General features: G+C 40.4%; 2 protein-coding genes across 2 annotated transcripts in view; both read left to right on the top strand.

Annotated features, from left to right (window-relative positions):
- LOC146496809 (uncharacterized) overlaps positions 1-13,790 on the top strand; it is a 66,130-nt gene that overhangs the window by 3,603 nt on the left and 48,737 nt on the right. The window lies entirely within an intron of this gene.
- On the top strand, positions 745-13,694 carry gpr135 (G protein-coupled receptor 135). The gene is made up of 2 exons (XM_085142674.1): positions 745-1,562; positions 5,886-13,694. Exon 2 carries the CDS (start codon positions 5,896-5,898, stop codon positions 7,228-7,230), a length of 1,335 nt encoding a protein of 444 aa, XP_084998800.1. The 5' UTR covers positions 745-1,562; positions 5,886-5,895; the 3' UTR covers positions 7,231-13,694.

The following is a 13,790-nucleotide window of genomic DNA, read 5'->3' on the forward strand; positions in this document are numbered from 1 at the left end:
CATACATACCATGTCAATGCACCTGTTCACATGCAGCCGACCAAGCAGCGAGCGACAAGAGATGCCAGGAAATTTGCAACATGTTCGCCCCGGGAGTGAGAACGGGCTGGAGATTTGACCGTCAGTGAGCATAGAGAGGGAGGTGACAGAGCCTCCTTATATACACAGCGCCCCTGCTGGCACTAGGTCAGCATATTCAAAACGGGCACGTTACTCATTGAGAGCCGGCTTAAACCGTCCTGCTACATCATGTCAATATTGTGAAAAAAATCAGAGGAATTCTTCCAGCGCCTTGTTGAATTTATACTATAAATTTAAAAAAGTCAGTTCGGAAGGAAAAAGGCGGTCTAGCCTGCTACTAATGAAGTGGCCAGTGTAGCAGTAATTCCTTGTTTATAAAAGCCAAAAATAAAATGCATGATTTCAGCATTGTATAATCTTATATAGCTTTGGGAGGGAAACAGCTTTGTTGTGCTATCTGCTTATTTCGGATGACCCAAAAAAGTCTGCTGACAGTCCAAGTTTTTGGACACTTGCCCACAAATAAAATACAGAATTACCAAAGTGAAAAGAAAAGCGCTATACTGCATTATTGAAGCTCATATGATCAGGGCTAAGAAATAGTTTCATGTTCTTGTTTTTAATTCAAGATTAATGAAAACGACTCCTGGCAGTAAAGCGACGGTGGTCCCTGCTATCCTCTCCTTGCCGAACACCCGTGTGTGTGTGTGTGTGTGTGTGTGTGTGTGAGAGAGAGAGAGAGGGAATATTAGCGTGTATTTTGCCTCTGATAATTATGCCATCATGTATGGGCATGTATGGTGCAGAATTGCACACAGGTTACCATAGCAACTTTATGAGACGTCGGTCCAAGTTTTGAGCACGTTCAAACAAGGCGTGGCTTCTTCGAGTGAGTGAGCGAAAGAAGGTTATAGTAGAGAAGCTGAGAGAGACGCGATGGATGCTGGAGCCGAAGCTTGAAGCTTTGTTCGTTTACAGTCCGTTTATTGCGCCTTCGGTCTCAGTCTATTAACACCGTCCTTAAATCAACCAACAACATGGCTACGGTGGTCTTCCTCCGACGATTTATTTTATTTTTTGAGTTAATTTTTTCACAGCGACGCTGAACACAGAAGAAGAAGATAGGCTGAATTTGTTCTCCATACAAAGGCTTGGAAAGGCCCACATCCCAACATCATGATCGAGCACATGCTGCTCGTAGGTACTTTTGGACGGACGTGTGAATATATGATGGTTTTCCTGGACATGGAGGCTGCTGTGTGCTGTAAGGATCAGAGCAGGGAAAAGGCTCGATGGACCCTGCTGCAAACAGCTCAGGACACATCCGTATAACTGGCGTTTGGAGCAAAATGACGAACACAGAGGCATCGCTTGTTTGTGTGGACAGTGTAAGAAAACGACTGAGGTAAAAGGAGGAAAAGACTGAACGAATAAAGACTTCACAAGCAAACAGCGAGCTTTAGACTATTGACATGGCTGCACCTCAAACGTACACGGCTGTGAACCAGTCCGCCTGTTTAACAGATAGGAAAACATAACAGGTGAGGACTAAACGTATTTAGCTGATATTCAGTTTAATGATGTTTAATTAAAGATTTTGTTTCTAATAGCACAAGGGTACACTTACAACTGCTAGCTAGCTTTGTAGTAAAGTAAACAGATTTTCTTATAATATTCCATCACTACCTTAGAAGTTATGTCTTTAACAAATCACTGCAGCTACGGGGTATACTTTAAAAAAAGTTACCAATATGAAAAAAAGAAGCAAAAAATGACAGAAGGAAGCACAAACTCATCGACAGATATGCATTTCAATTTGAAATGTGTATTTATTAATGCATTAAATAAAAACAGGCAACAGGTGGCTCCACTGTGAACTAGCATCGTACAGTTTTGATCAAACAGTGAATCCCAGTTTGATTCTGTGGAAAGTTCTTACTGTATAAACTTTATAAACAAAGAAAGGAAAACATCTCAAACAAAATGATACAAAACTAAAACAAAACGGAGCAGGAGGTTTATCCAGATAAGCTTGTCGACAATTTCTTAATTAAAATGGTTACTATATACAAATATACATATACAAGTGCATAGATGTGCATGCATGTGTACAGATACAACCTACAGACAAATACTTTTTCATATCACCAATATAATGATATTCTCATTCTATACAATAGCACAGCTCATAATGTGAATATCTAATCTCTTATTTTTATACACATAAAATATGTATTGCTTATATTTATCTTAAATTGTGCAATATTTTTACTTTCTTTAATTTCTTTGTCTGGGCTGTTCGACAAAGTCACTCCACAAACTGATATGCACATGTGTTTAAGAGCGTTGGCTGCACATGGCTGCTTTAAATTGTATTTTCTGCTCACGCCGTACCTTCCCTCTCTATTCTTAAATAAATTCTGAATATTACTTGGAAACATAGTATTTCTTGTTTTGAACATCACCTGTGTGGTTTTAAATTGTACTAAATTCATGAATTTCAAAAAAGGTTTATTTGTGTGCTCACAATCCCAAACATTGTGTCCTTATTGCTCTTTTTGGCATCGTGCATATTTTTTGTAAAGAAGTTGTTCTGTGTTGTGTAACAGCTAAAACAGATTCATATAACAGGAAGGCTATAACTGCAAGAATATGTGCTGATGATGCTTTCCTGGAGTCAATCGAAGAATCACTCAATGAGGTCATAGTCCTTAAAGCTGGGCTTTATTTCATGCAGGTCACTGTGGAGCGTTATTGAAATGGCTTTTACATAAAGACAGAAAGGCTCTAGGACGCAGCAAGCATGGAGTGCTCACAGAGCTATTTACAAACAAAAAATGTCCAACAAAATGGACCATACCACTATTAAGCAGCCAGTTTAACAGTGGTGTGGTCCATGTGGTTTCCTTTCCCGTGTTGATGGTCTTGGAGACAGTGAGAATAAAGACCACGATTAAATGAGTTATCAGCAGCTACTTCAGCAATCATTAGACCAGCATAGAGACTCTAATCTAAAACTGTGTCTGAAGCAAGGGACGTGGCTTTTTTTTTTTTCTTCCTTCATTAACAGAGTTGCCTTTTCCATCTTTCATGCCTACATAGAAATAAACAGCCGTGCAAATTTGCATGAGACTGTCACCAAAATGCAGGAAGCCAACTGAATGAATCGAGAGCAGAAAGTTACTGATGCACTCCATTTACACAAGGAGCAGCACCAACAGTACCCCTGCTTTCTGAGATCTCAGTCTGACAACAGCATCGACACAACTGATGGATATTAGTGGTGTAGTGACACATTCAGGCCTTTTACAACAGCTCACCCAGGGCATGAAACAAAAATACAATAACTCTTGTTAAACATGATTTTTTTTTTTTTTATCAAATTAAACTATAGTGTTGCTAATTAGTTTTATTCACATTTCTTTACATTTAATAAAATAATTTGTTGATCTAATGTAAGGCCATGCGAAACCTTTCAAAGGCCTTCTTTGCACCTAAAGACAGAAAAGCTTTTTTTTGTTTTTTACTAATGTTATTTACCCTGCCTTCCATCTCTCAGTTTTTTGTTTTACCAGGACTAGTGTAAAGTTTTTATATAATGCTTTAACAAAAGAAAATGAATTATACAAATCAGTTTGAAAACCATCTGGTCCCACTTGTTTGCAGATTTTATACTCAACACCTAATTCCAATTTCTTCTTTGGCAATTTCTGCATCAGGTTTTCATCAATTGCTTTAAAGATTCAGTTTATTTCAACAGGCTCTGTAATAATAATGTCGTTTTCTCTGGTCCCCTCCCCAATCAGACCAGGAGTGACATGTTTAGCCGCATGTTCTCCTTAAATTGCTGGCTGTCTGAGTGGTGTCCCAGAAACGATGTGGGCTTCATAGATAACTGGGAAACTTTCTGGAGGAAACCTGGTCTTGTTAGGAGAGATGGCATCCATCCCACTTTGGATGGAGCAGCTCTCATTTCTAGAAATCTGGCCAAATTTATGACCCCCCCCCCAAAAAAAAAAATTGGGACCAGGAAACAGAGTTGCAGTCTTAGGCTGTGTCCCAATCCAGCGACCGCAACCATGATACTAACTGCGAGAAACGTTTCATGCAGCTTTGTGTGACAGAAATGAAGGAGAAAAAATGTTTTTTTTGTTCATTCATTTTTTTATGACATCACTTTGATTAGTTGAGTATCTGAGGCTGAGACCACAGGACTGTAAAACATGATTGTTGGGCTTCATTTCTGTACTGAACAGTCATTTAAGATTAGCTAGTAAATAACAATCAGCTAATGTTGTTCATGAGACTAAAATCATCTGACTTTTCTCAGATCGCACTTACATATAATATGGCCAATATTATATTTATTGTCAGATATTTATGATTTATTACAGCTGTAATAAATCATAATAATCTGACAATAAATATAATCTGACATATGTGTAAAAAGCAAATGTACGAGCTGTGATAACTGTGTCTGATAGAATGAAGAGTAGACTGATATATGAAATATTCCTTTATTGGGTGAGAAAACAGAATAGATATCAGAGCCTTAAACAGGCTGACTTCTGCTAAATGGGTCAAACTGGGCAGAAAGTCTACAAACACATAACATCCTTATAGAATATGATGTAACACTATAGATCAACTTACCTCAGAATATATATTAAACCCAAGTTAGCACAAACATCACTAATGTCACATAACTTTGCTGACATGTGGCCAACAGGAATGTTTTGTCACGGCTGGCGGGGTGAGCCGTGTGGTGTGGAGGAAACGGAGGACCCAAAATGCAGACAGCCGATAAGATGATGAGAGTGAGGGTTTATTTACAGTATACAAATAACAGAACTGAAAGCAGGACAGAACATAACCTAAACTGGGTGAGCTAAATAACAAACCGGATCATACAAATGGGGTGGGAGGCAGAGAGACACAGACGAGGAACAGACACCATGAAACACAGACGAGCCGACCACGAACACAGACCGACACCCACTATAAATACACACACTAGGTAATCAGGAAATGGCACACAGGAGGGGACACAGCTGGAACTAATGGACATAACGAGACACAACCCTACAAAGTAAAACAGGAAACACACAGACTGTTTTACATAACAACACGGGGACATGAACAGAGCACCGAGGGAGACGCAGGTAGGGCTGAATATACATTAAACTCCAGAAAACACAAAACGCTGGGTCAAAATGACCCAGGAACATGACATGTTTTGATGTTCTTCGTTATTAGACATTCGCACATAAATAAGTGACGTCATATTCAGTACTTACTTTTAAAAGTTCACTCTTCGGCCGCTCCGCTTCAGCTGTCTGCTGTATTTTTCGGCAAAATTATCCACACCCACCGCCGCGCTATGAATTGTGGGATATACGGGACCACGAACTGTACACCGGACCACACTTCAAATTTGGGGAAATCGACGGTGCATTTGGAGTACACTCAGATTGGGATAGCCGTCGTCGCGACGCTGTGACGTAATAGGTCTCAAAATGCTTGCGGTCGCTGGATTGGGACTCAGCCTTACACGCCTCTCTGCAGCTTCTCTCCTCCTGTTACCCCCCAAAACCCCATCTCCATGGAGACTGTGTCAGCTCCCAAACAGACAAAAACAAACTAAAAACCAGCAAAAATGCCTTAAACATAAAACATCTGAACCAAAGAGTAAAACAGTGAAACGTGGATTATTACATATTAGGTCTCTCCTCCAAGTCTCTGTTAGTAAATGATTAATAATTGATCAACACATCGATTTACTCTGCCTTACAGACACCTGGTTGCAGCAGTGAAAACTTTGTGTCCAGTTTTTTGAACAATAATTTCTCCATCTTGTTCTTTAGGGTTATTTCCATGGTGACCAACCTCATGGCTACCACTACAGAGACCATAGTGCAAACCACAGGAAACCTGTCAGACCATAAAGACCAAAGAGGAAGTGACTTTGGTCTTACCCATCAGGAACTACACCCGTCTGTGCTGAGTGCTGCTGAGAGTAACTCTGTTCTCCAGGGAGTCATAGTGGCAGCTCAGGCACTGATACTGCTGTCGGTATTCCTTCTCTCCTGTCTTGGTAACTCAGCAGTTGTCATCGTTATCATCAAGCACAGGCAACTTCGAACAGTGACTAATGCTTTTATCACGTCGCTGTCGCTATCGGACTTCCTCACGGCTGTCTTGTGTCTGCCATTCTCTTTTGTCATGCTTTTCAGTAAGGATGGCGTCTGGATGTTTGGGGATCGTTTCTGTGTTGCCAATGGGTGTTTGAACACCTGCTTTGGTATTATCGCCACCCTGACGATGACTTTGATATCCTTTGATAGGTACTATTCCATTGTCAGACAACCACAGGCTAAAATAGGCAGACAGAAAGCAGCCCAGTTATTGATTGCAGTGTGGATAACTGCTGTCGTTTTCTCTCTGCCTTGGTATCTGGTGGTCCGAACACCTAAAGAAATCCATAAGCAAGGTTTTTACCACTGCATGTACGTGTTCCACTCTGGCACCTCACTCATGGGAACAGCTTATAGCATCTGTCTGATCATTGTATGTTATTTATTGCCTTTTTGCCTGATGTGTTTTTGTCATTACAACATTTGTAAGACTGTTCGGCTCTCAGAAATACGAGTCAGGCCTGTGACCACATATGCATACTTACTTCGATTTTACAGTGAAATGCGAACAGCCACCACAGTTCTGATAATGATTGTTTTCATTATTTTTTGCCGGGGGCCATATTGTCTAATGGGGCTAGTTACTGCTATAGGGGACTACACATTTAATCCTGCAATGGACACAGTGGCCATTTGGCTAGCTTGGGCAAATGGAGCCATTAACCCTCTGATCTATGCTCTGAGGAACCCAAATATAGCCATGTTACTGGGACGCAGTAGAGAGGAGGGCTATCGGACCAGAAATATTGCTGCATACCTCTCCAGCCAAACTCAGAACCACGAGGCCCGGTTTAACAATGCAGAGAGGATAAAAGATCGCTACCTGAGTCGCGCAGGGCTTAACAGCCAGCTGTTGACTTCGAGTCCTGGAAAAACAGGAGGGGGAGGAGAAGTGACAATGTGGGCTTGTAAAAACCCTGCTGTGTACTTCTGTAAGGACACTCAGCAAAATACTGCATCACTACCAAACTCGGGTGGTGCTCAAAAGACAAAGAGACCTGACACGAGCCTTTGAGATTGTAGAGTTTCCATTATCTAAGAGTTGGTTTCATCATCAGTGTTATTGCTATGAATCAAGATTTTTTTAAAGACTTGATACTGTGTATGACTGCTGAGACCAAAGCTCTTATGTTTATGAATAACATTGTGCTCCAGGTATGAACAACACAAAGAATAATTTGAGTTGTTCATACTAAAATGATCATATTTACACTGTGCAAGTATGTTGTGACAAAAGTCCAAGATAAACATTGTGAGGATAAAACTAAATTCGAGCAGCTTTTGTGCAATAGCTGTATCAGCTTGAAGGATACCATTAGGTCCTCTCAAACATACTCATTCAAAGTGACTGAAATGAGTAAGTTTGAAGAATATCTACAATCTGTTCTGTGACACAGCTAAAGGGTGCAAAATAGCTCATGTCTGAGTTTGAACATCTTTATATCTGTCCTTAATCTTAAATGTGCCAAACAGTATATGTACTGTTTGCGTCATTTTCCCTGTCCTCACCAGCAAATTAACATTGTCTATTGTTTGTTTAGCATATTAAAGCAACATAATTAGATACCACTCTCCTAATATCCCTACCTATCACTGATTGGTCAGTCAGACCAGGAAGTAGCATTGTGGCATTTTTCCACAAATGCTTCAAAAAGATATTCATTACAGAGCTGGCTATCAAACTGCTACTCTGGAGAAGCTAATGCACTCGTGAACACGCGGCATACTACTGCCATGCAGTAACAATGGCTCATAAACCACAATGTGAGCCTGCTAGATTGTGAACACAATATATTCAGTAAATAATTCTTCTCCTCTAAGCCTCTCTTGTGATGAATTTAGTGTTATAATAAAATTGATAGTTGAGTATAGGTAGTAGGCATTAGCCACCTGTTGCGTGGCCTGTCAGCTCTTCACCGGCTATAGCCGGTGTAACAATGACCTCAAAAGCACTTTCCGAAGGTAAAATATGTGAACTTCTGAATAATGCACATTTGTAAATTGAAACAGCATGTGGTATCTACAAACATTTGTGTACAATGATGGTACAGCTTCTGAAATACTGATGTTTTAAAGTCCATAAAATTAAAATACTAAAGAAAAGAAAAAGGGTCTTATTAAAACTCCAAAAGTTGATTCTGTTCATCTGGACGCTGCGTCCAGATGAACAGAATCAACTTTTGGAGTTTTACTTACCTGGATGATTGAGAATGCATCAAGAGGTGTTACTAAATGTGTACGTGCTACATTGTTAGTAGCCTTTTTTTTTTTTTTTTAAATGAGGTGGCATTTCTGAATTATTTCCTGACTCAGATATTTTAGTTCCCAGCATCACAAAGCAGTCACACATGATACAAAAAATTCACTTAGGTCCTTACCTTGTGAGAGACCGGCATTTCAATACAGTATACTTACATGTATTCTAATGATGGTGATGCCACTCGCATATACACCAAAACAAATTCAATAAATTCAGTATTTGTATTTTATAAACTAAAGAATGGATTTGCTGAAGAAAATGCAGTGTGAATGCTGATAGATGAATGTTGTGAGCTGAAATGTAACAATTTCTAACTGATAAGTTAGAAATGTTGAATGAGCTGAAATACACCAAATCATTCAGCTAAAAGTGCAGAACTGTTGAAAGTTCACATAGAAGTTGGAAAGTAGCTGAACACCTTTAAAATGTACAGTACATTAGAAAAAGCTGACTAATGACAAAAGAACATTTAGAGTCAGAAACCATCTGAATGAATATTGAAAGCTCACATTCTTTAAATCGCTAGAAGTGTGGATTGTGTATTTTAAATTTCTAAACTGAAGCATCTTAAATTCTTAAAATAAAAACAATATTTGCACGTCTGCTCTAAGATCAGTGGCTTCTTCTGAAACTGAAGTGATGGACGACAGCCTCCTGCCAGAGGACAGTGTGATAAACAGTTCATGCTAGGGGTCGTCAGCATCGTCTTAGTAGAGATGATGACATGCTGCTTTCTGCTTTTGTTGCTTCCTCTCAAACAGGAAGTCAGAGATCCACCTGAAAGTGGGACTAAAGTCCTGAAAAAGTAGCCTGGCATAAGTTCCCGCAGAGTCCAGATTCTCTGTTGAGAAAGAGCTCATTCAGAGCACACTAATGAACCGTGTGTGTGTGTGTAAAATAGTTTTTAATCTTTAACTGTTTTGTGGGTTTTATTTACAGACTAACTCTGTGTTAGTGGGGAGATTAACTAAATACTAAAGACAAAGATTTGATGAAGTGGGTTATATAAAAAATTAAATATGACAACCAGCACAACGCACGGGCAAGGGATCCCTCCAGCCTGGCTACGTGGGCACGAGCATAAACAACATTACAAAATAAAACTCAAGGGCGAGCTGACAAGACGAGACAGCAGTTCCTTCACGGATGAGCCCAAAGCAGCTACAGGCGTTTCCTTCAGCTCGACTGGGCCGAAACATGAACTGCTGAGTAGAGGCTATAACAAGCAGCAAGCAAATCCTGGAGATCACAATGCACTAAGGTTTGTCTAACTTGGAGTCATAACAAATTTACATCATTTCCCTGGGGATTAATAAAGTAAAGTATGCTAATTCTGAAATAATTCCAAATGGTGTTTACCCCAGGATTGAGGACGCTATGTTGAACTGCCGGTAGCAGTGCTGCTACCTGTCTTCACAATAGTTGGAATAAAAATAAATCGGCCATGCTACAGACGGGACCATGAATGAGCCACTATACTGCTTAAATGCAGAGAATGGATAGGAGGACAAATATATGGCCTACGTGTGACTGTTGTGCAGCCTGATCAAAACTGCCTGGTTTATCCTGAAGAAAATATGTTAGCACACAATACTGCACTTGTGGAAGGTAAAGGAGGAATGAATGGGAGGAAAGCCTGCGTGGCCTTATACTGGCAGACCCCACCCTACAATTAAAGTGCAGGTGCGTTCCCACTCAACCTAACTTAGCTAGCAACCCTACAGACAGAGAGCGAGAGCATGGCAGTGAGAGAGCCAGTGTTACGCCCCAGTCTAAAGGTACGGGAATGCAACATGAGGGTTAGAAAGGAAGTGACCCCGCCCTGGTCCCAAAAACCATACCCAGAAGCCAAATTTTTGAAGTGAACGGTGGTTTATTTGTGACTACACTGAAAACTTTACTCTGGGGGGAACAAAGGCCAAAACAAAACAAGCTAAGTCAGGAAAGGAGGTGCTATCTAAAAAGCTAGGTTAAACAAAAACCAAACAAAAGACACGTGATATACCTGACTTCCTAAATGAAATAAACAGGAGAAAACAATACAAGAAATAATAAGGCAGCTCACCCCTTCTGTTTCAGTGTCTATTTACAAGTGAACTAATTTACACACTATATACAAAACTCCATAAATCTCAGGAATCACGCACGAATAACGCAGGGTTTGGAAGCCAGGGTCAGGTCTGCTGCTGCTGTCAGTTGCTGCCGCCAACAACAGCTGGTGAGGGATCTTTTAAAAACAGCCACATGATCAGGGGACCAATCAGCCGCTGTCAGCTTTCCAATCAGGAAGGACCTGTAGATTCTTAAAGACATAGCACAGAACAAATAACCAGCCGGCCAGGGCCGTAACAGCAAGGCAAAAGAGTGAACGAGAGGGAGAGCAGCGGAGAGTAGCCCATCTGGCTACATCTGCCCCTGCCTTTTGCACTGGTAACCCCACATTGGTTCCAGAAAACATTAACACCATGGCCTGAACATAACAAACTGAGAATTGGTTGTGGGTTCAGATTCAATAGGACGTGGACAGCGATAAATATTGGAATGCTGACCAACTGTGGAACGTGCCGTTCTCCACAGTGGTGGCCCACTCACCTCAGACGGTTCAACAGAGCCTCCTAAAGGAACTGAGGAAGGAGAGTTTAAGAGGTTTCGAGGGAACCTCAGGGACTAGTAGCCATAAATCATCGTCACTTAAGGAGCTCAGCTCTGAATCAGCAGCCACAGATGGAAATGGGGCCCTAGAACAAGGTGCGGGAGGCCCTGGACCGACCTGTGCCTTCAGCATGTCACAATAGACGTGTTTCCTACAGAGGCAATGGTATAAACAGCCCCCTCCTCCTATTTAATTTGTTGTGGATTTTTAATTTGTTGCGGTTTTTTAATTTGTTGCCGTTTTTTAATTTGTTGCGCTTTGCACTTTCCAGCCACCGTAGTTTTGGTTTTGTTTGACAGCTACGTTCTGTAGTTCCAGGCGGCAGCGTTACGGTTGCCATGGTTACAGGGTGACGCTCTCGCTCTGCTTGTTTCCTGGGTGAGAGAGCGCCTTTTTGTTGTTGTTGTTGTTGTTGTTGTGCTAAGCTAATAGGTAGAATGCACAATGTAGCATCATGGGCAGTGTAGTCCGTGCTGCAGGGAGAATGGACTGCCATACCCGTTATGTGTCTGTGAGCGAGGGAGGGAGAAAAAGGAAAAGTACGAGCTGTCATCGAGCAGAAACGGGAGCTGGAAGCATGTAAATATAATAATAACCACTGCAGCCAAGAAGAGAGCCTGACGAGCCCAGTTGTAAGTAAGCTATTAAGACTCGACTGTACACCGTGTTCGTGTTTTCCTCTGAAACAATAAGTTCTGTTGGAGCAGCCTTTCAACGCCTCTCTCTGTCTCTGCTAGCAAAGTTGACCCAGACAACAAAGTAAAGCTAGTTTTCAGCTACGAGCCGACACAGAACCCACCGTATTAGCCAGAGGTCCCTTTACTACGGTTCGGAGCCGCGGACCTTCAGTAACAGTAATAAATCACAGCAATAGTACATTCATGTAGTTGTAAACAGCATGATAATATATTAAGTAATCCAAAGTATTCAGAATACGTTACTCTCATTGAGTAACGTAACGGAATACGTTACAGAATACATTTTGGGGCGTGTAATCTGTAATCTGTAATCTGTAATGGAATACATTTTAAAAGTAACCTTCCCAACACTGACTATCACAAATATCATTATTTTGGACACAAACTGTAATCTTGATTATTTAACAAGGTGATTAAGTTAAACATTTTTGATTTACTCAACTTTAAAAATATATATTTCTAAACAATTAAATTTCCTGAAATTTAAATTCAAATAAAAGAATTACCATCTAGCCCTGCAGGCTGGTCAAAAAATTCTCTCCACCACTTCTTGTCGGTTGGTTAGCTATCACCAGTTTGTCCATCTGTACCTGGAAGTCCCATAGGATCTTAGCTCAGTCATTGTGAACCACCCTAGAGGGCATACCCCTTTTAGACCTACGTACTTCCAGGTTATACTTAGCACAAATGTTCCTGTACACCAGCCACGTGGTTATGGCATTCCGCTGTATGTTCTTACTAGTACAGCCAGGTTCTGCTATGGTTCCCTAGCAACTATGAAATTAGTGGCTAATAATGTTTTATGCAGCATTGTTTTGGGTGGCTGTGGCTCAGGTGGTCGAGCAGATCAGCTACTGATCGGAAGGTTGGTGGTTCGATCCTTGGCTTCCCCAGCCTGCATGCCAAATATCCTTGGGCAAGATACTAACCCCAAGTTGCCCTCCGATGCGTTCATCGTGTGAATGTAGTTTAGTTTGCACTTGTGTTTAGAAGTGAATGGGTGAATGAGGCATGTTGTATACAGCGCCTTGAGTACTCCGGGAGAGTAGAAAAGCGCTAAGAATCAGACCATTTACCATGTTTTCCATAAATAAAGCAGGAAATCTTCATTTTATCTAATTTGTCTTACTTTAGTTGACATGTTTCATTGGTATAAAATGCATCTGAGGCTGAGAGACCATGGGACTGTAAAAACATTAGGCTGCAACAGTAAATTTAACATTAGCTAGTAAACAGCAGTTAGCTAATGTAGTTCATGACACTAGAGTCTGTTACACTTTGGTATTATAATGGAAATATAAAATGGAAATATAATATGGCCATCATTACATTTTTTATTTTAACATATGAAATATATTTAATCCAAATTTTACAGCAGCGAAATGTAACTCTGTTTCAAATACTGAAGTTTAGTAAAAATTCAAGGTGCATTTATTTCTGTTTGATATCACTCTTTATCTTCTTCATCTCACAAACAAATATGTGTCACAGCTTATATACGGCTGTATTATATATACACTACCAGTCAAAAGTGTGGACACACCTTCTCATTTAATGGACTTTCTTTATTTTCATGACTATTTACATTGGAAAATTCTCAGTGAATGCATCAAAACTATGTAGTAAGTGTGAAAAAACATGTTTCATATTTTAGATTCTTCAAATTGGTCACACTTTGCTTTGATTACTGCTTTGCACACTCTTGGCATTTGCTCAGTGACTCGATGAGGTTCATTCATTGATGCCTTCAGCAAAAATCTGCAACATAAATAGTAATGAACATACAGAAAAACCATTAAATGAGAAGGTGCGTACAAACTTTTGACTGGTTTTGACTTGTTCTTTTAATATATTAGCACCACTCCATTTATCTAAAAGCTTACTTAAGTGGGTAAAACGAAAATTCACAAGCTGTGATCAATTGCATAAATGAAGAGTAGACTGATCTGCTCATAACCTTTCCA

This window comes from Neolamprologus multifasciatus, chromosome 19, assembly GCF_963576455.1.
Source record: "Neolamprologus multifasciatus chromosome 19, fNeoMul1.2, whole genome shotgun sequence".
NCBI lineage: Eukaryota > Metazoa > Chordata > Actinopteri > Cichliformes > Cichlidae > Neolamprologus > Neolamprologus multifasciatus.